Consider the following 23,710-nt stretch of genomic DNA (forward strand, 5'->3'; position numbering starts at 1 on the left):
TCCTTCTATTAAATTATATTTGAGTCACGCTCTGGGCTAACGATCTAGATAGAAGTGTCACTTTAGAGCTGGTATCTATGGCCAATCAAGCAGAATATCTGTTATTCCTACATGATAACTTTGTTCAAAATCATGTGCTATTGTTATAACTCCATCCGGTTTCAGAATATTAAGTTCGCCAGTGGCGTGCCGTGACATTTGATGACAGGAAGCTGTGTTTCTGTAAGAAGCCGACTTCCAGGGGCAATCAGTTAATTGCGCGTCAGTAAATGGTCTAAGGCAGTGGTTCTTAACCTTTTTATACTTCGCCGCCCACCAAATATTTCATAATTTTTTTGTGACCCTTCATTTTTTAATAAATAATTTATATTTGATAATTTGATAATTTACTCTATAATAAATTGATTTTTTTATTATTGCTTTATTTTTTATATAATAAATGTAAATCATAATTTTATTATTTCATTATCTATTTAAATAACATTCAAACTTCACAATTAAACATGAAAACTCATTAATTTTTAACAGAAAATAAAATAAGAAACATGTCGATAAATCGATCCAATGTCGATGCTAAAACTAAACTAAAACTAAAACGCCCACTTGTGGTAAGGATTTTGCATAACTTTTGCAAAAATATTTAAATTTTCAAAGCCTACTATTTTTCCTAATTATTTTTAAAATTCCAAGCATTAATAGTTTCTTAAAATTGCTTTGGAATAAAAGAAGTAAATACTGCGGTGTAAGTAGCATATTTACATTTATTTCTTCTGTACTAACAAAGTTGTATGTAGGAAGAAATACAAAATAAATAAATAAAAACTAAATAGGAAAACTTTATCTTTCTTATTTCACTTTTCAATACGATATTCGGATTATACATCAATTTTCTTTTTATTATATTCTGAAGGAAATTTTGCATAATTTGGCGGCTCCCGGCAAACTTCTTATGGACCCCAGGGGCCGCGGCCCCCTGTTAAGAATCACTGGTCTAGGGTCCATTCGTATTCATTTGTTCGATAAGCCAGTAAAAACTGTAGACTTCTCTAAATGTATTTTTAATATCACAATTACATTCTGAATCGCTAGCCACGATATAAGGACTAAAATTAAAAATAAATTATAAAAACTTACTGGTGAAATAAAATGTGCGGTGGATATACATACCTGGTACAATGTATTGTTCGATTGTATTAATATACTTTTAAAGAAAATTATAATTAAAATATAGCTTTGTAAAGAAACGTACATAAAAATAACATAAAATATTCTTTACTTTTTAAATCTTAAAACAATCCACTTAGTCAAATATCTTGATACGAGTAGCTAATGGATGGAACTAGTGACGGTCCAGGTAGGTGTTGTAGTGAGAGTGTGCGTGCCAAATCCCGAGGGTGCCGATACCGGTCAATGTCAAATGCCTCTTTTGTCGCATCACTAGTATATCTCAAAGGACGCCACAGGGCTGTTGTAAATTTTAAACGTTTCTCACCGTAGCTGTAAAAATCTAACTATGTTAAACTTAATAGTCATTCGTTTTCTAACTAATTCGTTTTAATACCAGGTGTACACGGAAATCAGTTTCCCACTGTACTGAGCGAGTGATTGGTTCTGTTAAGCTTTTGTTGAAGTAAAATTCTGGCTCTTTCAACAGGATTTTATTTATGTCCCCATTCCCTAATCTCTTAATTATTTAGTCACTTCTTAAGTAGAAATAAGTCGAAACCAGTTACTTTGTACCTGAATATCTGTAGTCTTGGGAACACAGTGGAAAGACAAATTTTTATGACAACGGATATATAAATCGTAAATTTAAGGAAAATAAATTCTAGAGCTTTTTTTTTTGTACCATTGTATGTACTGTACGTCTCATTCATTAAATTTGGTTGTAAATGATGCTGCCAAAGTAACAGTTAATTTTTAACACTGTACTAGAATTGTACACGTTTTTTCTGCATCCCCTTACAGATGGGACATACTAAATCGTAATATCACCGGTTTTCAACCTGTATTCAACTTTTACGCTTCTGATTACTTTTTAATGACAGTATAGAAGCGTGTCCTGTTTGCACCAGAAGGGTCCTAGTTCGAATTCCGTGTGGTAGACACCTGCTCCGATTAATTAAACAAGCCTTAAATATCGAAATCGGTAATTTTTGAATTTATTTATATTTAATTTTATGCAATTACATACTACTTTTACTGGTTTCAATAGAGTAAACACATAAGCAGTCGCGTAAAATTAATATACAAAGAAATTATGTATAAACGGAATTTGGCAACAGTCTTTGTATTTTCAACCCAGAAGGTTTCAAACTTTCTTTACTTAAAAAGTATAAAGGGAACAAAATAAGGTATCCTTTTATCTTCTTCAATAACATTTCTGCTAATTTTATATCGGTAACAGCAAGGCTTGGTCGATTTGTGTATTCCATTAGCTCCTTGTAAGTAGTAGTTTCGTTCGTGGGAACACAATGAAACACTTTTTCGTATAGAGCAGTGTTTGTGACAGCAGTCTTTAACCATAGCTGTTTGTAGAAAAATTGTGATATAGGATCATTCAATAACGGGTCATTTTCTGGTAATCCGAGGTGTTCGGAGAATATTCTTTTTCTTAAACTAATGTTAAATCTTCCAGCTTTGTACTCGGCACCATTCATTGTTGAAGAAACTGTTTCATAATCATTGAAGACAACGGCAATTTCACTGTCTCTTCTACCAAGTAGGCTTCTGTCGTTAATGTTGGCCGAGCCAATGATTGCTGTGTTATCGTCGGCAATTAGCAGTTTGCTATGGACATATACCATTTCGGAAACATATTTTCCATTCATGAAACCGTAATTCCGAAGCGAAAAGAAATTGATGTACTCCGTTGGATCTGGTACCAATTCACATAACCTCTGAAGCAAAGACGTAGGACCCTTGCAGATAGATGAATATAAATTATCGGTTACGGAGCGTAAGATAATTGATTTCTCTGATCTTATGTCTCCTTCAAAGGCTGGCATCAATGGTATCATGACGTATATCCGAAAAGTTTGATTCTCAGACAGAGCTTGAAGTATCCTGTTGTATATTGCTTCCCAGATTCCATTGTAAATATAATTATCGCCGGGTGGATGAGTGATAAAAAATTGGTTTTCTATGTAAATATAATACTTCGCATTCGTTATGCAATATATGTAAGCATTTTGAATGGATTCTTCGCAGGTATTAATACCCGCCGACCATAAACTTGCACTACGACAGACTTGAGAATTCACTGAATATAGTTTAGGGCATTGAGGAAAGGGCTTAATTGTGGTTAAATCTACGTACGCTTTTGGTAGAAGCCACGGATATGCGTCGTTGTTTCTTAATTTATCGTATTTAATGTTATTCCAACGTTGTATGAAGTGTCTAGCGATATCTCTGGCAGCACTTCCTGTTACAAGACAAGATACATCGTGCCATGGCATTCGAGGTATTATGTTTCTGTCTATCTGATCTTCAAATGGTTTATGTACTCTGTGCAAATCTTGATAGACAAAATTAGTGTAGTGTTTTCCTAACCAAAACTTCTTTGATTTTAAGTCTTGTAAGGGACATTTCTTATTAATTGGTTTCTTATGAAATGGTAATTCGAATCGTTTAACTCTCTGAGATTTAATATCCGTTTCTCCAATTTCCCATTTTGATGATTCTTTGCTTGCTATTTGATATTTCTTCCTGCAATCTGAAATTTCTGGAATTTTAGAATTTGATATTTCTTCTGGAAGAAAGGATTCTGCTACAGCTTTGGCCAGAGCCTTGTGACTGTCGCTATTTAAATATTTAGAAGACGCATCTTTCTTGTGTGAGACTGTATCAGTTCCAAAATCTGTTAATTTATGTTCTCTATTATCCCACCTACCATAACAAATATCCAAGCCTCCCGCAAAAGCATACAACTGATCAATGATGATGATCTTTTCGTGATGAGCCCATAGCCAAATATTCAAATCGCTGAGAGTTGGATGACGAAGAACCTTGATATTGCTGTGCAACTGCATCAAAACTGTTTCACTGTAGGCGCTACCAATACTTAAAGTACCTTCCACTTCTTTATACAAGAGAACAAATATTTTAATCCCCTGTTCAGCCTTCCTTTTCAACACATTATCAAGTCTCCACCATTCTGATTCATCAGAGGGACGTTTAAGATGGAATTCTGGAGAGACCCACCAACCAGCTATGAATATGTCTTCTGTAGCAGATTCTAGTGCATTGGCTACACAATCAAAGTAACTGGCACCATCCACAAACCAACAACTTTGGGTACAATATCGGATTGGTGCAAATGACTTGAACTTGTTTTTTTTTATGAAATCTTTTGCAGATCCATCCTTAATCTCTTGAAGGAAACCAATCCATTCTTTACACGTCCTCCTGTTTTCTAAATCTATCGCTAACCTCATGGACAAATTCTTAATGACAATATGAGAATGAAATCCCGTTCTAAAGAATCCGTAATGCACTTTGAACCTTGTATCGATTAGCATAACGTACGCTATTTTACCATTAAATGGATTTATCAAAGAAATAAAGTTCTCTCTGGCTATTATCCAGAACGTCCTCCATCTTGTGCAATGGCCCGCGATGTATCTTTCTAGTTGTAAGAAGGTGTTTTCTGAATAACCAATGCAATTAACACGGGATAAACATTCTTTACCTTGATGTCCTAACACACGTATGAAAGATAAAGGCGTAATTTGAAGAAACTCCATGGTATTTCTATGGTTTCTTAAGTTGGGATCATTCAAGATGGCTCTCATATATTGTTGAAGCTTTGCCCTTCTGGTTACAGGGTTTTCGTATCGAATTATCGAACTCTTCCTGGCTTGGAAACTAGGCATATTTGATGCACAATTACCCAAACTATATTTCTGTAAAGAATTGTACAACTTTTCGATTTCGTTGAAACTTCTTTTTACGATCCACTGGAAGTTACCGTGACGAACTCGTATTGAGAAAATGTCTCTATGCAAGAGATGAGTCTCAATTTCACGTTCCACGGTTAGAAATTTGATCTTGAGAGGATAATTCGGAAGAAGTAAATCCAGGTGAATGCCTGATAAGTTAAATGGCTGTTGATAAATTCGAATGTAAGAAAAATATGGCACTGTACTCGATTCTAATTCTTCATCAGAGCTAAGAAAAGAATCAAATTCTTTTTCCTTCGAATTTTTCAAATTATTTAAGTTATTTTCCCATTTCATTCCAAACATTCTGTTGAATATTTGAATTCGGATATTTGGAACTTTGACGGCATTTGAATTTTAGCATTTAAATTAATAGAATATGTCAAAGAATAAATCATAATTAATATTAAATTTTTCTTAGAGATAGAAGTCAATTGAAGAAACTTACTAACTTTTCAAGAAAAAATCACATATTTATCAAATGATACAGCCCGATTATTATTGGGTATAACATGGCTAATTAATTAGTCCAAATTACGTAGTATTAATATCAGTGGCGTGCCGTGACATTTGATGACAGGGAAGCTGTGTTTCTGTAAGAAGCCGACTTCCAGGGGCAATCAGTTAATTGCGCGTCAGTAATGGTCTAGGGCAGTGGTTTTTAACCTTTTTATACTCGCCGCCCACCAAATATTTCATAATTTTTTTGTGACCTCCATTTTTTAATAATAATTTATATATGATAATTTGATAATCTTATATATAAAATTCTCGTGTCACAATGTTAGTTACCGTACTCCTCCGAAACGGCTTTACCGATTTTTACCAAATTTTATATGCATATTCAGTAGGTCTGAGAATCGGCTACTATCTATTTTTCATACCCCTACACCATTTCCCCCTTTCAAAAATATATTTATATATGGATTAAGGCTTTTATGTCCAACAGATGGCGCTAACTTCCGACGACCTAAGTTTGCTTTTCTGTGAGGCATTCTGCTTTTCTGTGAGAATGGACTGAAGCAGATCATTTTCTATCTATCTATATAAATAAAATATAAACGTTCGTTTGTTCCTACCGATTCCTTTGAAATTTTGACACAACGTTGCATTCGAATACGCACGTGTTTTTATATAATATACATGTCGAAATCCCCCCCAGTGGGGGGAGATGGACGGGATTAAGGCTTACCGTGAAGAACTCGGCTTCTATTATACTATTTTACATGCGGTTTTTTGCGTTTTTAATTGCGTTTTAATAGGGTACGTCAAGAGAATGTACACTAAGAAGGGATTTTTTGAAATTCCCTCCACGGGAGAAGTGTTATACACTCATAATAGATACATTTTGAGCCACAGCAACGCGTGGCCGGGTCAGCTAGTCTTATATATAAAATTCTCGTGTCACAATGTTAGTTACCGTACTCCTCCGAAACGGCTTTACCGATTTTTACCAAATTTTATATGCATATTCAGTAGGTCTGAGAATCGGCTACTATCTATTTTTCATACCCCTACACCATTTCCCCCTTTCAAAAATATATTTATATATGGATTAAGGCTTTTATGTCCAACAGATGGCGCTAACTTCCGACGACCTAAGTTTGCTTTTCTGTGAGGCATTCTGCTTTTCTGTGAGAATGGACTGAAGCAGATCATTTTCTATCTATCTATATAAATAAAATATAACGTTCGTTTGTTCCTACCGATTCCTTTGAAATTTTGACACAACGTTGCATTCGAATACGCACGTGTTTTTATATAATATACATGTCGAAATCCCCCCCAGTGGGGGGAGATGGACGGGATTAAGGCTTACCGTGAAGAACTCGGCTTCTATTATACTATTTTACATGCGGTTTTTTGCGTTTTTAATTGCGTTTTAATAGGTTACGTCAACAGAATATACACTAAAAAGAGATTTTTCGATATTCCCCAGCGGGAAAAATGACGGGATTAAGACTTACTGTGAAGAACTCGGCTTTTATTATACTATTTTAGATGCGTTTTTGATTGCGTTTTAATAGGGTACGTCAAGAGAATGTACACTAAGAAGGGATTTTTTGAAATTCTCCCCACGGGGGAAGTGTGATACATTTATAATAGATACATTTTGAGCCACAACAACGCGTGGCCGGGTCAGCTAGTTTACCTATAATAAATTGATTTTTTTTTATTATTGTTTTATTTTTGATATAATAAATGTAAATCATAATTTTATTATTTCATTATCTATTTAAATAACATTCAAACTTCACAATTAAACATGAAAACTCATTAATTTTAACAGAAAATAAAATAAGAAACATGTCGATAAATCGATCGAATGTCGATGCTAAAACTAAACTAAAATTAAAACGCCCACTTGTGGTAAGGATTTTGCATAACTTTTGCAAAAATATTTAAATTTTCAAAGCCTACTATTTTTCCTAATTATTTTTAAAATTCCAAGCATACATACTACTTTTACTGGTTTCAATAGAGTAAACACATAAGCAGTCGCGTAAAATTAATATACAAAGAAATTATGTATAAACGGAATTTGGCAACAGTCTTTGTATTTTCAACCCAGAAGGTTTCAAACTTTCTTTACTTAAAAAGTATAAAGGGAACACCCCCTCGATGTGGGTTCCTGTCCGTGGTGAGGGGACCTCCCAGAGATGGTTTAGTAACTCTTCTTTACTATCCCTGGGATCTGAACGCCCACCCACGTGTTTGCCGTGCGTGGTGATCCGTATGCCGGAAAGGGGGATCCTGGTAGTTGAGGGGCAACATACGGTCCCCAACACACTGCTTTGGCCCCTGCTTCGGATAAACGGGAGGCTCAAATCAGGCTCAGTTTGAGTCAATCGGCTGGTCGTTGAGTCATTCTTGACCTCGGCCTGGAGTCAACCGATCGATGCAGACCGGGCAGACATGTCAGACAAGGTGTGCTTTTCTCGACTGCATTGTGAGGGTATAGCTCCTGGGAAACCCTGGTGCGACGGTCTATGGGAGTCTCCCATGTGACGGCATCCCCCTGTTGGGCCCCATGGTGGGTGGGGTCACTGGGAGCTGAATATAAATTCTTAAATATGGATACCAAAAACCAAAAACAAGCACAGACAAAAGAAGACCTCCAGCCAACCTGCTTACTTAATAGTGCATGCAACTGGAGAAAAACCTTTTGCTAAGTGTTCCCCCTTTTTGATTCAAAAGCTGTTTGAATCAACCATTGGGCATTTGAAAAAAATTCAAAAATTGAGGTCAGGGGACTTACTTGTAGAAACAGCCTCTCCTCAACAAACAACAAAGCTTTTGTCAATTACAACTCTTGGAGACATGGGAATATCGGTCACACCACACGGAAGTTTGAACTCATCACGTGGTGTGATATCTGAGTTTGACTTGATGTCTGAAGACGAATCAGACATTCAGATCGGCCTCTCGGACCAAGGTGTCACTTCTGTCCGACGCATTTCGATCCGTCGAGACGGCAAGTTGATACCCACTAAACATTTAATTATAACATTCAACAACCCGATACTGCCATCTTTCGTTACAGCAGGATATCTGCGCTGCGCAGTTCGTCCGTATATTCCAAATCCGCTGCGTTGCTTTAAATGCCAGCGATTTGGACATTCCCAGACCTCTTGTCGAGGCAAAAACTTGTGCGCACAGTGTGGAACTGAAGGTCACAACAGTACCGAATGTAAAAGTACGCCACACTGTGTGAACTGCAAAGATGCCCATCCTTCCTACTCACGAAAGTGTACCGCATGGCAAAGAGAAAAAGAGATCCAACGGGTAAAAACTATGAAAAACATCTCATATCCAGAGGCTCGTCGTATGGTCACTCCAAGTGCACCTATGCAACAAAAGACATTTGCTGCCGTGGTGAAATCTACTAACACATGTGGGGTTCAAACAGAGATTTCTGTATCCCCAAGTGAATCTTTTACACGCCATGCGAAATGTTTAATACTCTCATCTATGAAAACACCAGAACCGGAAAGTACAAAAGCAAAAACACCTCTACCAAAAACTGGGATAACAACTAGGAATGTGGGTTCCAAAAAAGCGAGTAAGAACCCACTAAACAAACAGAGAGTGAAAGCAGCACTCTCCAAATCCAAAAAATCGGAGGCTCAGTCGATGAGTGAGTTCTCTGATATCTCTGACGAAGAGAATAAACTGGAGGTGACCCAAACAACATCGCCTTTAAAAGGAAAATCATCAGTTAAATTGAAGAGGGACACCTTTGCAAAGAATGCTGTATCAAACACATAATGGATTATAAAATAATTCAGTGGAACTGTCGTGGTTTCCGCAACAACTTCTCTGACGTTAAACACTTGACATCACCTACCACATCTCTCTGCGTGGCACTCCAGGAAACACATTTAAAACCTGGAGAAAAGATATCTTTAAAAGGGTTTGGACTCTACCGCAAGGATGATGATAGCCACAACCGCGCCAGTGGAGGTGTGGCTATACTGGTTTCAAACTGCATACCGTCCTTACCGGTACAAATAACAACAGAGCTGCAAGCTGTGGCAGTCAGAATATCTATTGGAGTAACTGTCACAGTTTGTTCCATATACTTGCCACCAGATGTCAGAGTCGATGAAGATGAATTGGATGCCTTGGTTGAACAACTGCCGACTCCATTCCTTTTACTCGGTGATTTCAATGGTCACAATCCAATGTGGGGCAGTCTTGACATAAACCGTCGAGGCAGGGCCATTGAGAGGTTTATAGGCAATCACCAACTGTATTTATTTAATACTGGAGAAGTGACATACTTCCATGCCCCAACAAGAACATTCACTGCCATTGACCTATCATTAGCAACCCCGAATCTGTTTTCAGCGTTTACATGGGAGGTTGGATCTAATCCACTCTCTAGTGACCACTTCCCAATATTTTTAAAATATCGAGGCAGAGAAAGCTGTGAAACAGCCCGTCCACCACGCTGGAAATTTGAAACGGCAGATTGGCCTGCATTTTCCTCTTTGGCTAACATCACTGAGGAAATGGTCAATGCTGCTGATATCAATGATGCAGTTGAATTTGTCACTTCTAGTATTATTGAGGCAGCCGAAAAAACAATGGGGATAACATCAACCAGATATCCAAAACATCCGAAACCATGGTGGGATCAGAATTGTGAGGCAGCATTTAAAAAACAAAAGAAAGCATGGGGGATTTTCAGAAGATACCCCACTGCTGAGAATTTGATAGCTTTTAAAAAAGCAAAGGCAAATGCCAGAAAAATAAGGAGGCAAAGCCAAAGGGATTCCTGGAGGAAGTATGTTTCTAGCATAACATCTTCCACCAGCTCAAAAGCAGTCTGGGATAAAATCCATAAAATTAATGGGAAATATGCTTCTCACTCTCTGTCCATGCTGGAAAATAATGGCACAATAATCAGTGACATAAAAGGTATTGCTGATTTGTTGGGTGAAACATTTTCGTCTTCATCCAGCAATATTATGTACACAACAAATTTCCAGGCTTATAAAGTCCAAAGTGAAAAACAATATCTAAACTTCCACTCCCCATCTAATGAGGAATATAATGTGCCATTCAGCAGAATAGAACTATGTACAGCAATTTCACGCTCGGGGAATACTGCTGTAGGTCCGGATAAAATCCATTACAGCATGATTAAAAATCTGTCAGACAATTCCCTTAGTAACCTTCTAAATCTGTTCAACAGAATATGGACAGAACATACTTTCCCTGACTCTTGGAGGCTATCTATCATAATTCCCATTCCCAAGCCAGGTAAAGACTGCAAGAATCCCTCTAATTATAGACCAATTTCTCTGACTAGTTGTCTCTGCAAACTTTTCGAGAGAATGGTAAACAGACGCCTGATGTTCCTCCTAGAGGAAAAGAACTACTTTTCACCACATCAGAGTGGATTTCGTAGGAACAGAAGTACCACAGACAATCTAGTAAACCTTGAAACATCTATACGCGAAGCGTTTGTAAGACGACAGCACTTAGTGTCTGTGTTTTTCGATATAGAGAAGGCTTATGATCGCTGTTGGCGATATGGAATACTCCGTGATCTTCATGAATTTGGACTGCGGGGTAATCTGCCAATTTTTATAAAAAACTTCTTGCAGAATCGAAGATTCCAAGTCAGGATGGGCAACACTTTGTCTAGGCCTTTCACACAAGAAGAGGGTGTTTCTCAAGGTTCTATTCTGAGTGTGACTCTGTTCCTAATCAAAATTAATAGCATAGCTAAGTGTCTTCCTCCCAGTGTGAAACACTCCTTGTATGTGGATGACTTTCAGATCTCCTGTCAGTCTACTAACATGAGTTTTATTGAAAGACAACTGCAAACCTCTCCTAATCGCATTGACAATTGGTCCAAGACCAATGGTTTCAGTTTTAACGTAGAGAAGACCTCGTGCATTCACTTTTGCCGAAGGCGTGGTTTGCACCTGGACCCTGAAATTCACCTAAATGGGGTTAAAATCCCAATGGTCAATGAAGCAAAATTTTTGGGTGTCGTGTTTGACCAAAAATTGACGTTCTTGTCACACTTGCGCAATTTGAAGAGTAGATGTTTAAAATCTCTGAACCTTTTAAAGGTATTATGCTGCTCATCCTGGGGAGCAGACAAATGTTCGATGCTCAGGATATATAGAGCCCTCGTTCGCTCTAAGCTGGATTATGGATGTGTTGTTTATGGCTCTGCGCGAGAATCTACTCTTCGGATGCTGGATCCAATCCACCATCAAGCATTGCGTTTGTGCACTGGTGCATTTCGAACTTCTCCTATTCAAAGTTTGTACGTGGATGCTTATGAGCCTCCACTATCTCTCAGGAGAGAGCAGTTGTCTTTGTTCTATTACATTAAACAGAAATTTCTGGCTAAACCTTCAGTTTATTGTAGAGTATCAGATACTCAGCTGAAAAGATTATTTACAGCTCGCCCAAGTTGTGTCCCTACATTTGACATTAGAATGGAGAATGTAACCAGCACGATTGACCTGGACACAAGCAACATTTCACAGGTCGAGGTCGATAATATATCACCTTGGTCAACTCCTGTGATTAATGTTGACTTTAGCTTAAAGCAGTTTCCTAAGGAATTTACCCCGGACTACATCTATAGGCAGCACTTTGCAGAAATTCAACATTGTGACAGGAATTTAATTCCTATTTATACTGATGGATCGAAATCGGTTGATTACGTTGGCTCAGCCTTTGTCTGCCAGGATGAGATCGTGGCAGAACAAATCGCATCGAATTCTTCCATTTTTACTGCAGAGTTGCAGGCTATTTACCTAGCCTTAAAATATATAATTAGTAAAGGTCATCGTCGCTGTGTTATTTACACTGACTCAGTTAGTGCACTTCAGGCTTTGATCTCACATGAACCTAGTTCTCACTCTATAGTGATTAAAATTCGCAAACTGTTTTGCCATCTTATTGCGAGTAATATTTTTGTAAAATTTTGTTGGGTCCCAGGCCATGTAGGTATAAAAGGGAATGAAGCAGCTGATGCAGCTGCAAAGTCAGCAAGTCCTTCTCAGCATACAATGTTTATTGAAGGAGGTGACTTGAAGCTAGTTGTTAAAAAACGACTAGAGGAGAGATGGCAAAATGTGTGGAACGCACAATTCCACAATAAACTACACGAGATCAAACTTGTGATTGAAAATTGGACACAGAAGAAACCTTATGACAGGAGATCTGAGGTCATTCTTACTCGTTTGAGAATTGGACACACTCGACTGACTCATGAATACCTTCTGACGGGTGATGACCAGCCTGTGTGTCAGTATTGCAATTGTACTGTAAGCGTTAAGCACATACTGAGCAATTGCACTGCCTCTGAAAGGATTCGTAGGCAGCATTTTGGAAATGCAAGTTTTAACGAGATTTTGGGCCAGAGGCCAAATGTTGATAAATTACTAAACTTTCTAAAAGTTACAAATATTTATAAACAGATTTAGTTGTTTGTTTATTTTATATTTATACCTTGTTACTATATACACTTTAATTGTTATTTATTTTTGTTATCGGTTCTATGTTTTTTTTTGGTTTTTTTCTGTTGTTTTATTTTGTTCTATTTTATTCTATTTATTATTATTATTTATTTATTTATTTATTTATACCATGTGTTGTGGCGCAGCTTGGCCTGTGTTGCCTTTGTGCCAAAAAACTATTACCAACCAACCATAAAGGGAACAAAATAAGGTATCCTTTTATCTTCTTCAATAACATTTCTGCTAATTTTATATCGGTAACAGCAAGGCTTGGTCGATTTGTGTATTCCATTAGCTCCTTGTAAGTAGTAGTTTCGTTCGTGGGAACACAATGAAACACTTTTTCGTATAGAGCAGTGTTTGTGACAGCAGTCTTTAACCATAGCTGTTTGTAGAAAAATTGTGATATAGGATCATTCAATAACGGGTCATTTTCTGGTAATCCGAGGTGTTCGGAGAATATTCTTTTTCTTAAACTAATGTTAAATCTTCCAGCTTTGTACTCGGCACCATTCATTGTTGAAGAAACTGTTTCATAATCATTGAAGACAACGGCAATTTCACTGTCTCTTCTACCAAGTAGGCTTCTGTCGTTAATGTTGGCCGAGCCAATGATTGCTGTGTTATCGTCGGCAATTAGCAGTTTGCTATGGACATATACCATTTCGGAAACATATTTTCCATTCATGAAACCGTAATTCCGAAGCGAAAAGAAATTGATGTACTCCGTTGGATCTGGTACCAATTCACATAACCTCTGAAGCAAAGACGTAGGACCCTTGCAGATAGATGAATATAAATTATCGGTTACGGAGCGTAAGATAATTGATTTCTCTGATCTTATGTCTCCTTCAAAGGCTGGCATCAATGGTATCATGACGTATATCCGAAAAGTTTGATTCTCAGACAGAGCTTGAAGTATCCTGTTGTATATTGCTTCCCAGATTCCATTGTAAATATAATTATCGCCGGGTGGATGAGTGATAAAAAATTGGTTTTCTATGTAAATATAATACTTCGCATTCGTTATGCAATATATGTAAGCATTTTGAATGGATTCTTCGCAGGTATTAATACCCGCCGACCATAAACTTGCACTACGACAGACTTGAGAATTCACTGAATATAGTTTAGGGCATTGAGGAAAGGGCTTAATTGTGGTTAAATCTACGTACGCTTTTGGTAGAAGCCACGGATATGCGTCGTTGTTTCTTAATTTATCGTATTTAATGTTATTCCAACGTTGTATGAAGTGTCTAGCGATATCTCTGGCAGCACTTCCTGTTACAAGACAAGATACATCGTGCCATGGCATTCGAGGTATTATGTTTCTGTCTATCTGATCTTCAAATGGTTTATGTACTCTGTGCAAATCTTGATAGACAAAATTAGTGTAGTGTTTTCCTAACCAAAACTTCTTTGATTTTAAGTCTTGTAAGGGACATTTCTTATTAATTGGTTTCTTATGAAATGGTAATTCGAATCGTTTAACTCTCTGAGATTTAATATCCGTTTCTCCAATTTCCCATTTTGATGATTCTTTGCTTGCTATTTGATATTTCTTCCTGCAATCTGAAATTTCTGGAATTTTAGAATTTGATATTTCTTCTGGAAGAAAGGATTCTGCTACAGCTTTGGCCAGAGCCTTGTGACTGTCGCTATTTAAATATTTAGAAGACGCATCTTTCTTGTGTGAGACTGTATCAGTTCCAAAATCTGTTAATTTATGTTCTCTATTATCCCACCTACCATAACAAATATCCAAGCCTCCCGCAAAAGCATACAACTGATCAATGATGATGATCTTTTCGTGATGAGCCCATAGCCAAATATTCAAATCGCTGAGAGTTGGATGACGAAGAACCTTGATATTGCTGTGCAACTGCATCAAAACTGTTTCACTGTAGGCGCTACCAATACTTAAAGTACCTTCCACTTCTTTATACAAGAGAACAAATATTTTAATCCCCTGTTCAGCCTTCCTTTTCAACACATTATCAAGTCTCCACCATTCTGATTCATCAGAGGGACGTTTAAGATGGAATTCTGGAGAGACCCACCAACCAGCTATGAATATGTCTTCTGTAGCAGATTCTAGTGCATTGGCTACACAATCAAAGTAACTGGCACCATCCACAAACCAACAACTTTGGGTACAATATCGGATTGGTGCAAATGACTTGAACTTGTTTTTTTTTATGAAATCTTTTGCAGATCCATCCTTAATCTCTTGAAGGAAACCAATCCATTCTTTACACGTCCTCCTGTTTTCTAAATCTATCGCTAACCTCATGGACAAATTCTTAATGACAATATGAGAATGAAATCCCGTTCTAAAGAATCCGTAATGCACTTTGAACCTTGTATCGATTAGCATAACGTACGCTATTTTACCATTAAATGGATTTATCAAAGAAATAAAGTTCTCTCTGGCTATTATCCAGAACGTCCTCCATCTTGTGCAATGGCCCGCGATGTATCTTTCTAGTTGTAAGAAGGTGTTTTCTGAATAACCAATGCAATTAACACGGGATAAACATTCTTTACCTTGATGTCCTAACACACGTATGAAAGATAAAGGCGTAATTTGAAGAAACTCCATGGTATTCCTATGGTTTCTTAAGTTGGGATCATTCAAGATGGCTCTCATATATTGTTGAAGCTTTGCCCTTCTGGTTACAGGGTTTTCGTATCGAATTATCGAACTCTTCCTGGCTTGGAAACTAGGCATATTTGATGCACAATTACCCAAACTATATTTCTGTAAAGAATTGTACAACTTTTCGATTTCGTTGAAACTTCTTTTTACGATCCACTGGAAGTTACCGTGACGAACTCGTATTGAGAAAATGTCTCTATGCAAGAGATGAGTCTCAATTTCACGTTCCACGGTTAGAAATTTGATCTTGAGAGGATAATTCGGAAGAAGTAAATCCAGGTGAATGCCTGATAAGTTAAATGGCTGTTGATAAATTCGAATGTAAGAAAAATATGGCACTGTACTCGATTCTAATTCTTCATCAGAGCTAAGAAAAGAATCAAATTCTTTTTCCTTCGAATTTTTCAAATTATTTAAGTTATTTTCCCATTTCATTCCAAACATTCTGTTGAATATTTGAATTCGGATATTTGGAACTTTGACGGCATTTGAATTTTAGCATTTAAATTAATAGAATATGTCAAAGAATAAATCATAATTAATATTAAATTTTTCTTAGAGATAGAAGTCAATTGAAGAAACTTACTAACTTTTCAAGAAAAAATCACATATTTATCAAATGATACAGCCCGATTATTATTGGGTATAACATGGCTAATTAATTAGTCCAAATTACGTAGTATTAATATCAGTGGCGTGCCGTGACATTTGATGACAGGGAAGCTGTGTTTCTGTAAGAAGCCGACTTCCAGGGGCAATCAGTTAATTGCGCGTCAGTAATGGTCTAGGGCAGTGGTTTTTAACCTTTTTATACTCGCCGCCCACCAAATATTTCATAATTTTTTTGTGACCTCCATTTTTTAATAATAATTTATATATGATAATTTGATAATCTTATATATAAAATTCTCGTGTCACAATGTTAGTTACCGTACTCCTCCGAAACGGCTTTACCGATTTTTACCAAATTTTATATGCATATTCAGTAGGTCTGAGAATCGGCTACTATCTATTTTTCATACCCCTACACCATTTCCCCCTTTCAAAAATATATTTATATATGGATTAAGGCTTTTATGTCCAACAGATGGCGCTAACTTCCGACGACCTAAGTTTGCTTTTCTGTGAGGCATTCTGCTTTTCTGTGAGAATGGACTGAAGCAGATCATTTTCTATCTATCTATATAAATAAAATATAACGTTCGTTTGTTCCTACCGATTCCTTTGAAATTTTGACACAACGTTGCATTCGAATACGCACGTGTTTTTATATAATATACATGTCGAAATCCCCCCCAGTGGGGGGAGATGGACGGGATTAAGGCTTACCGTGAAGAACTCGGCTTCTATTATACTATTTTACATGCGGTTTTTTGCGTTTTTAATTGCGTTTTAATAGGTTACGTCAACAGAATATACACTAAAAAGAGATTTTTCGATATTCCCCAGCGGGAAAAATGACGGGATTAAGACTTACTGTGAAGAACTCGGCTTTTATTATACTATTTTAGATGCGTTTTTGATTGCGTTTTAATAGGGTACGTCAAGAGAATGTACACTAAGAAGGGATTTTTTGAAATTCTCCCCACGGGGGAAGTGTGATACATTTATAATAGATACATTTTGAGCCACAACAACGCGTGGCCGGGTCAGCTAGTTTACCTATAATAAATTGATTTTTTTTTATTATTGTTTTATTTTTGATATAATAAATGTAAATCATAATTTTATTATTTCATTATCTATTTAAATAACATTCAAACTTCACAATTAAACATGAAAACTCATTAATTTTAACAGAAAATAAAATAAGAAACATGTCGATAAATCGATCGAATGTCGATGCTAAAACTAAACTAAAATTAAAACGCCCACTTGTGGTAAGGATTTTGCATAACTTTTGCAAAAATATTTAAATTTTCAAAGCCTACTATTTTTCCTAATTATTTTTAAAATTCCAAGCATTAATAGTTTCTTAAAATTGCTTTGGAATAAAAGAAGTAAATACTGCGGTGTAAGTAGCATATTTACATTTATTTCTTCTGTACTAACAAAGTTGTATGTAGGAAGAAATACAAAATAAATAAATAAAAACTAAATAGGAAAACTTTATCTTTCTTATTTCACTTTTCAATACGATATTCGGATTATACATCAATTTTCTTTTTATTATATTCTGAAGGAAATTTTGCATAATTTGGCGGCTCCCGGCAAACTTCTTATGGACCCCCAGGGGCCGCGGCCCCTGTTAAGAATCACTGGTCTAGGGTCCATTCGTATTCATTTGTTCGATAAGCCAGTAAAAACTGTAGACTTCTCTAAATGTATTTTTAATATCACAATTACATTCTGAATCGCTAGCCACGATATAAGGACTAAAATTAAAAATAAATTATAAAAACTTACTGGGTGAAATAAAATGTGCGGTGGATATACATACCTGGTACAATGTATTGTTCGATTGTATTAATATACTTTTAAAGAAAATTATAATTAAAATATAGCTTTGTAAAGAAACGTACATAAAAATAACATAAAATATTCTTTACTTTTTAAATCTTAAAACAATCCACTTAGTCAAATATCTTGATACGAGTAGCTAATGGATGGAACTAGTGACGGTCCAGGTAGGTGTGTAGTGAGAGTGTGCGTGCCAAATCCCGAGGGTGCCGATACCGGTCAATGTCAAATGCCTCTTTTGTCGCATCACTAGTATATCTCAAAGGACGCCACAGGGCTGTTGTAAATTTTAAACGTTTCTCACCGTAGCTGTAAAAATCTAACTATGTTAAACTTAATAGTCATTCGTTTTCTAACTAATTCGTTTTAATACCAGGTGTACACGGAAATCAGTTTCCCACTGTACTGAGCGAGTGATTGGTTCTGTTAAGCTTTTGTTGAAGTAAAATTCTGGCTCTTTCAACAGGATTTTATTTATGTCCCCATTCCCTAATCTCTTAATTATTTAGTCACTTCTTAAGTAGAAATAAGTCGAAACCAGTTACTTTGTACCTGAATATCTGTAGTCTTGGGAACACAGTGGAAAGACAAATTTTTATGACAACGGATATATAAATCGTAAATTTAAGGAAAATAAATTCTAGAGCTTTTTTTTGTACCATTGTATGTACTGTACGTCTCATTCATTAAATTTGGTTGTAAATGATGCTGCCAAAGTAACAGTTAATTTTTAACACTGTACTAGAATTGTACACGTTTTTTCTGCATCCCCTTACAGATGGGACATACTAAATCGTAATATCACCGGTTTAACATTGAAATCCGTAAGTAATATAAGGTGGGAGAGCAGAATAAACGCAGAATAAATATATCAAATATTTTAATGGATTTTTTTAAAACTCCTGTCAACTATACAGAACTATCATAAAAACGTGCCAGTAATCTCCTATCGGTTGGGTTGTTATAAATCTAGTCTAGGGTGGGCAACCCTTTTTATAACATGGGCCAGAATAAATTTTACGTTTTTTTCAGCGCCGTAGTAGTTAATTGACGCCTTCTTGTGACTCGTAATTTTTTTAGTCTGCAAATATGAAATAAATAAATAAAAAGTTAATTACTACATTTATTTTTTTATCGTTTTCGAAAATTACAAAGAATTGGAAAAATAACTAGTCTGCTCATGATTCACATAATCGGGTGAGGGTGGCCGAATATCTAGAAGGCGGCTAACAGCCCACAACCGCTCCGGGATATAAAGTCGCGTACTCTTTACGCGTGTGTCGCTTCTACCAGCTAAACCGTGACGTTGGTGCTCTGTAAAGCGCATGCGCCAATGCCTATAATCTGGCTGCTTGGAAGTTGACAAACAGGCAGCTAACAGCTCAGAACCGGTCCGGGTTATAAAGTTCGACTCCGTACGCGTGTGTCGTTTCTACCAGCTAAACCGGGTGAGGTTGGTGCTCTGTAAACCGCATGTGCTAATGCCTATATAATCTGGCTGATTAGAAACTGACCCGGTTTCGACATTCCTTCCGCCACCGAATTATTCGAATATACAATAGCAATCTTATCGTTTTTTTTTTACATGTAGTATAGAAATTTGTAAAAGATACATAATGCCATTTTTAATTAATTCAAAGTACGTTAAAATATGAAAATTTATATTTTATAAAATACAAGGGAAGGTCATTGGAAGGTGGAATCGGCGCTTCCATCGCTTCCAATGATGGCACGCCACTGAAGTTTGCCTCATTTCTTATTCTGCGTATCTGTCGTGATCAAAGATCAGAAGCGACCATTATTTTTATATGGTGGAAAGCAGACCAGTCATGGATAGCAAGAAAAGCTTGTACTGTACTTTCTCTTAGGGATCCCCCTTCTAAGTCTTTGCCAATTTACTTTATTAATTCGTCCATATGCCTGTCTCTTAGTGTTAGATTTGTTCGAGTTCGTAAGTTTCTCTATCCTCCAGGTGTATTAGGTATGTTTCTTGTTCCATATCAAAGAGTGTACATGGATTCTTGAGGGTTTCTGTTTTTGATCCTCGCTCTACCAAAAAGTGTATCATTGCGGCCTTGGGAGTCATCGCCTAGTCTTCCTCGGGATTGGTATTGTCTTCGTTGATCCAAGTACTCTGGAGAACACCAAAATGGCAGAGGTCTACATCTAGGATCGCCTCGACTACATTCTTGGGCTCCTAGTGGTTTTAATTGCTCCTGAATTTTCGCCAAAGGTTTTTCTATCTAATTGCAATCAGTAGTATTGGATTTCTCATGATTATCACTGGGGCTGTTTATCGTTCTTACTATCGCTCCGGATTCTCCAGTCAATTGATCAATAGCTTCTTCTCTAATCACTGCTCGCACCGCCTTATCGAATGTATCGGGTTCCTGCAACATCACCTGTTGCTTTATCCAGTCATTTAAGCTGTGGTCACATCAAGCCGATTTCCAGCCACACAGGCAACTGCACCAAGCGAGTCTTCTCATGGTGTCTTCTCATGGTCACATATTGTTTGCTGGTGTTGCACCTCTGAAACATGTGACCCTAAAATAAACCAATAAAATTACAGCAGTTTGTTTTTAACTACTTCCGTGAGTTTACCAACATTTTACGTTCTACTTCAGAGTATTTACAGAATTTTAGCCATTTTTCTTATTAAAATGGCAAGCAGTTCCTTTTCTGCAATGAATAAAAAAAAAAGGCAATCATTTTGTTAGAGCTGGTGAGAATACACAGAGATAAAATCTTCGATAAAACGAAAAATTAAAATCCCACAGGCATTTGTGAGCCTGAATAAGCTCGAGCAAGACCACTTGATTGCTTCGCTAGTAAGGCCGTCCGCTGATCCTCTCTCTGAGACTATGCGTATAGATGCTAGTTAATATTCTCTCCACTTGTGGCGCTGACGATCGGTGACATTCCATCATCAGCGTTCCAGGTTTGTACATTATCCTGGAGACTATAGAGGAGTTTGGAGAAGTCTCTGCATTTAAGTATTTAACTCGTTAATGCAGGTTGAAAACTTTTGACAATTAGGAAATGAGCTGTTGCAAGCGATGTTCCCTAGTTTGTGAAAAAAGCATGGAAATGCTTCGAAATAAGAGAAATAATAATAATACAGTATTTTTCACACCTTTATTTTCATAAGACGTTTTTAGGAAGAAATAATAACAGAGTATTATTAGCATGGAAAATACAAATTTTTCCATACTAATACCATTTAATGATCTCTGTTTGATTCTTAAAGATACCAGTGGTTAATTGTTAATGTAAATTTTTTTTTTACTCAAAAAGTATGCAAACTTAGAATATACTGTAGGTGATCTAGTTTTGCTGTCTACTACGAAAAATTTTACATTTTCGGACCATATATGATAACATTTTAAATGTTATGTATTAAATCTGTTATAAAATATTTACTTTTGTTAATCAAGACTCTCTGTAAGAAGAAATACCGATATAACGCTTCAAAAAATTTGCTTATTTTTCACAACTCATTTTTAGATTATTAAAAAAATTGTGAAAAATATGTGTGGAAATATGGTGATATTCAAGACATATTGTTTTAAAGTTGAAATTAAAAGTACAGCTATGGTAAAAGTAACATTGCTTCAGTTTACATCTCTAATAAGTTTCATTTCAATCAGTTTACATCTCTAAATAAAATTCTTTATAGAAAAAGGAAAAGCTTGTTACAAGGAAAAATTAATTTATTGAAAACTGTCATAATAAAGTGTACACTATGTTTTTGACTGAATTTTACAAACTGCAAAGAACAGAAATGTACTTGTCTTCTTTCTTATAGAAATTTATAAATGTAAAGTAGACAACATTAGACTTTTAATACTTTTTTGCTGCAGTCTGAATTTTTTTCCACAGTTTGACTTAATTGTCCAGTCCAATTGGTCAGAAAAGGGCTAACCACTTCTATCTCAGTGCTTTGTTTGATGGGATTTCATGAAATGTAACTTTTAATCCTTCAGGAGAAGTTTTAGATCCAGCATACAATGTGCAAAAAAGGAATGCAACAATTTTTAGGCATAATGTTTGAACTATACAATAAATGTATATCTATACACCAAGCTGCTGTTGAAGAGAAAGTCCCGTCAACCGTATATAACTTGCGAATAAGTATAACTATATACAACTGTAACTTTATGTAACTACAGCAGAGCGTTGTTTATCTGAATCAATTGGGGACTGGGGTTATTCAGATAACTTATTTTTCGGAAAACCGATTAGGTACGAAAAAATTATATTAGCCTATCCCATGTGGAAATTTTTCTCCATTGAGTGTCGCTTCGCGTTGAATTTTTGTCGATTTTAGGCCTAATGAAAATTTTTATAATAATAATTGTGGTTATTGTATCGTTAAAAATTATTTATTTTTTACAAACAAAATAACATATTGAAAAATATAAAAACAAAAAAAAGTTATACTTTAGAAGTTAATCTAGTATCAGCACGACACAGTCCGACTGGAAAGCTTTCAGATAAACGACGCTCTACTGTATTACAATTTCATAAAATAGCTATATCTGCACATGAAATGACCAATTTACTCAGCACGTGATTCTCACCGATAACTAGCACCAAAATCTTTTGCAGCGGCGAAAAATGGAAACAGTGTGAATACGGCAATTTTTCTTACGGCAGATGGCCTTACTGGTAAAACGATCAAGCAGCCTTTGCTCGATCAATCTCAATTCTGTAAAAGTATCAATCCTCTTATTTTCCACCATGATGAACTATTTTCAACCTTGCTACCATATGACGTGGCACAAAGGCATTTGCTGATTGGATGCGCGTTTGCAATTGGCGCAAATAGAACAAACTTTTTATTTCTGCAGTCACGCCGGTTTTTGAAGGGGTTAACTAGAACAGCCGTTGCAGTTGCCTGTGCGGCTAGAAATTGCATGGTGACCACAGCTTTAGCCTGTTAAGAAATTGCACCCTCATTCGTTCATCTCTTTCCTTTTAATGACTTCAGCCTCCCAGGCGTCATCACTAGTTTGTTCGATAATAGTTCAGATGCTAGAGTTTGTAAACGCACTGCATAAGTTTGGACCTTCATCTCACACTTGAACACAGGCATTGAATTTTTATAACCATAGGGAGTAGTTCTTTTTTAAATTGCTTGATCATGAGTTTCTTGAACTTGTCATATGTCTCCACTTCTCTCATCCTCGTGTCTTTCCATGCAAAATCTCTAGCTATACCCATCAATTAGTTTTGCAAACCCTAAACACTGTGCCTTTGCCCAATTAATTACTTTTGTTATTTCATCCAGCGATTCAAAAAAATCGGTGACCTTAAGGCCATCAGGGTCCCTAACAAGGAGGTTATTAAAGGAGTCATGCCCCAAGTCTGCCTAATACGTCCTTCTCCTCTAGCCTCCATCCTTTTTTGATTTCTTTAGGTCCCACTCTGACATGTGTGACTGGAGGGTCGTCACCTCTTTGATGCCATGCCAGATTGACACTGACACAGAAGCCGCAATGGCGAATTAGTTTTGTTTTGAAAGTGTAAGAAGTTTTTTAGAGAAAATCCCGCGAGAAGGCGAGAAAAAAAAAAGCAGGGGGCACTAGTTGTTTTTTTTCCACAAGAAGAAGAAGAAGAAAGATGGCTGCTTAGCCACTGTATATAGTCTTTTT

At 36.5% G+C, this 23,710-nt stretch overlaps 1 protein-coding gene and 2 pseudogenes across 1 annotated transcript; 1 reads left to right on the forward strand and 2 right to left on the reverse strand.

Annotated features, from left to right (window-relative positions):
* Positions 1 to 2,258: 2,258 nt before the first annotated feature.
* Positions 2,259 to 5,246, reverse strand: LOC136990546 (phospholipase D1 pseudogene; annotated as a pseudogene).
* A 3,015-nt stretch (positions 5,247 to 8,261) lies between these two features.
* LOC136990547 (uncharacterized) lies at positions 8,262 to 9,209 on the forward strand. Its single transcript, XM_067288949.1, has one exon. The coding sequence runs from the start codon at positions 8,262 to 8,264 to the stop codon at positions 9,207 to 9,209; it is 948 nt and encodes a 315-aa protein (XP_067145050.1).
* Positions 9,210 to 13,049: 3,840 nt separating this feature from the next.
* Positions 13,050 to 16,037, reverse strand: LOC136990548 (phospholipase D1 pseudogene; annotated as a pseudogene).
* Between the last annotated feature and the right edge of the window lie 7,673 nt (positions 16,038 to 23,710).

This window comes from Centruroides vittatus, unplaced genomic scaffold (assembly GCF_030686945.1).
Source record: "Centruroides vittatus isolate TY-2023 unplaced genomic scaffold, ASM3068694v2 scaffold_944, whole genome shotgun sequence".
Lineage (NCBI taxonomy): Eukaryota > Metazoa > Arthropoda > Arachnida > Scorpiones > Buthidae > Centruroides > Centruroides vittatus.

Bases quoted from the DNA above. Each gene is read 5' to 3' on its own strand.
- LOC136990547 (XM_067288949.1), top strand. From the start codon at position 8,262: ATGGGAATATCGGTCACACCACACGGAAGTTTGAACTCATCACGTGGT.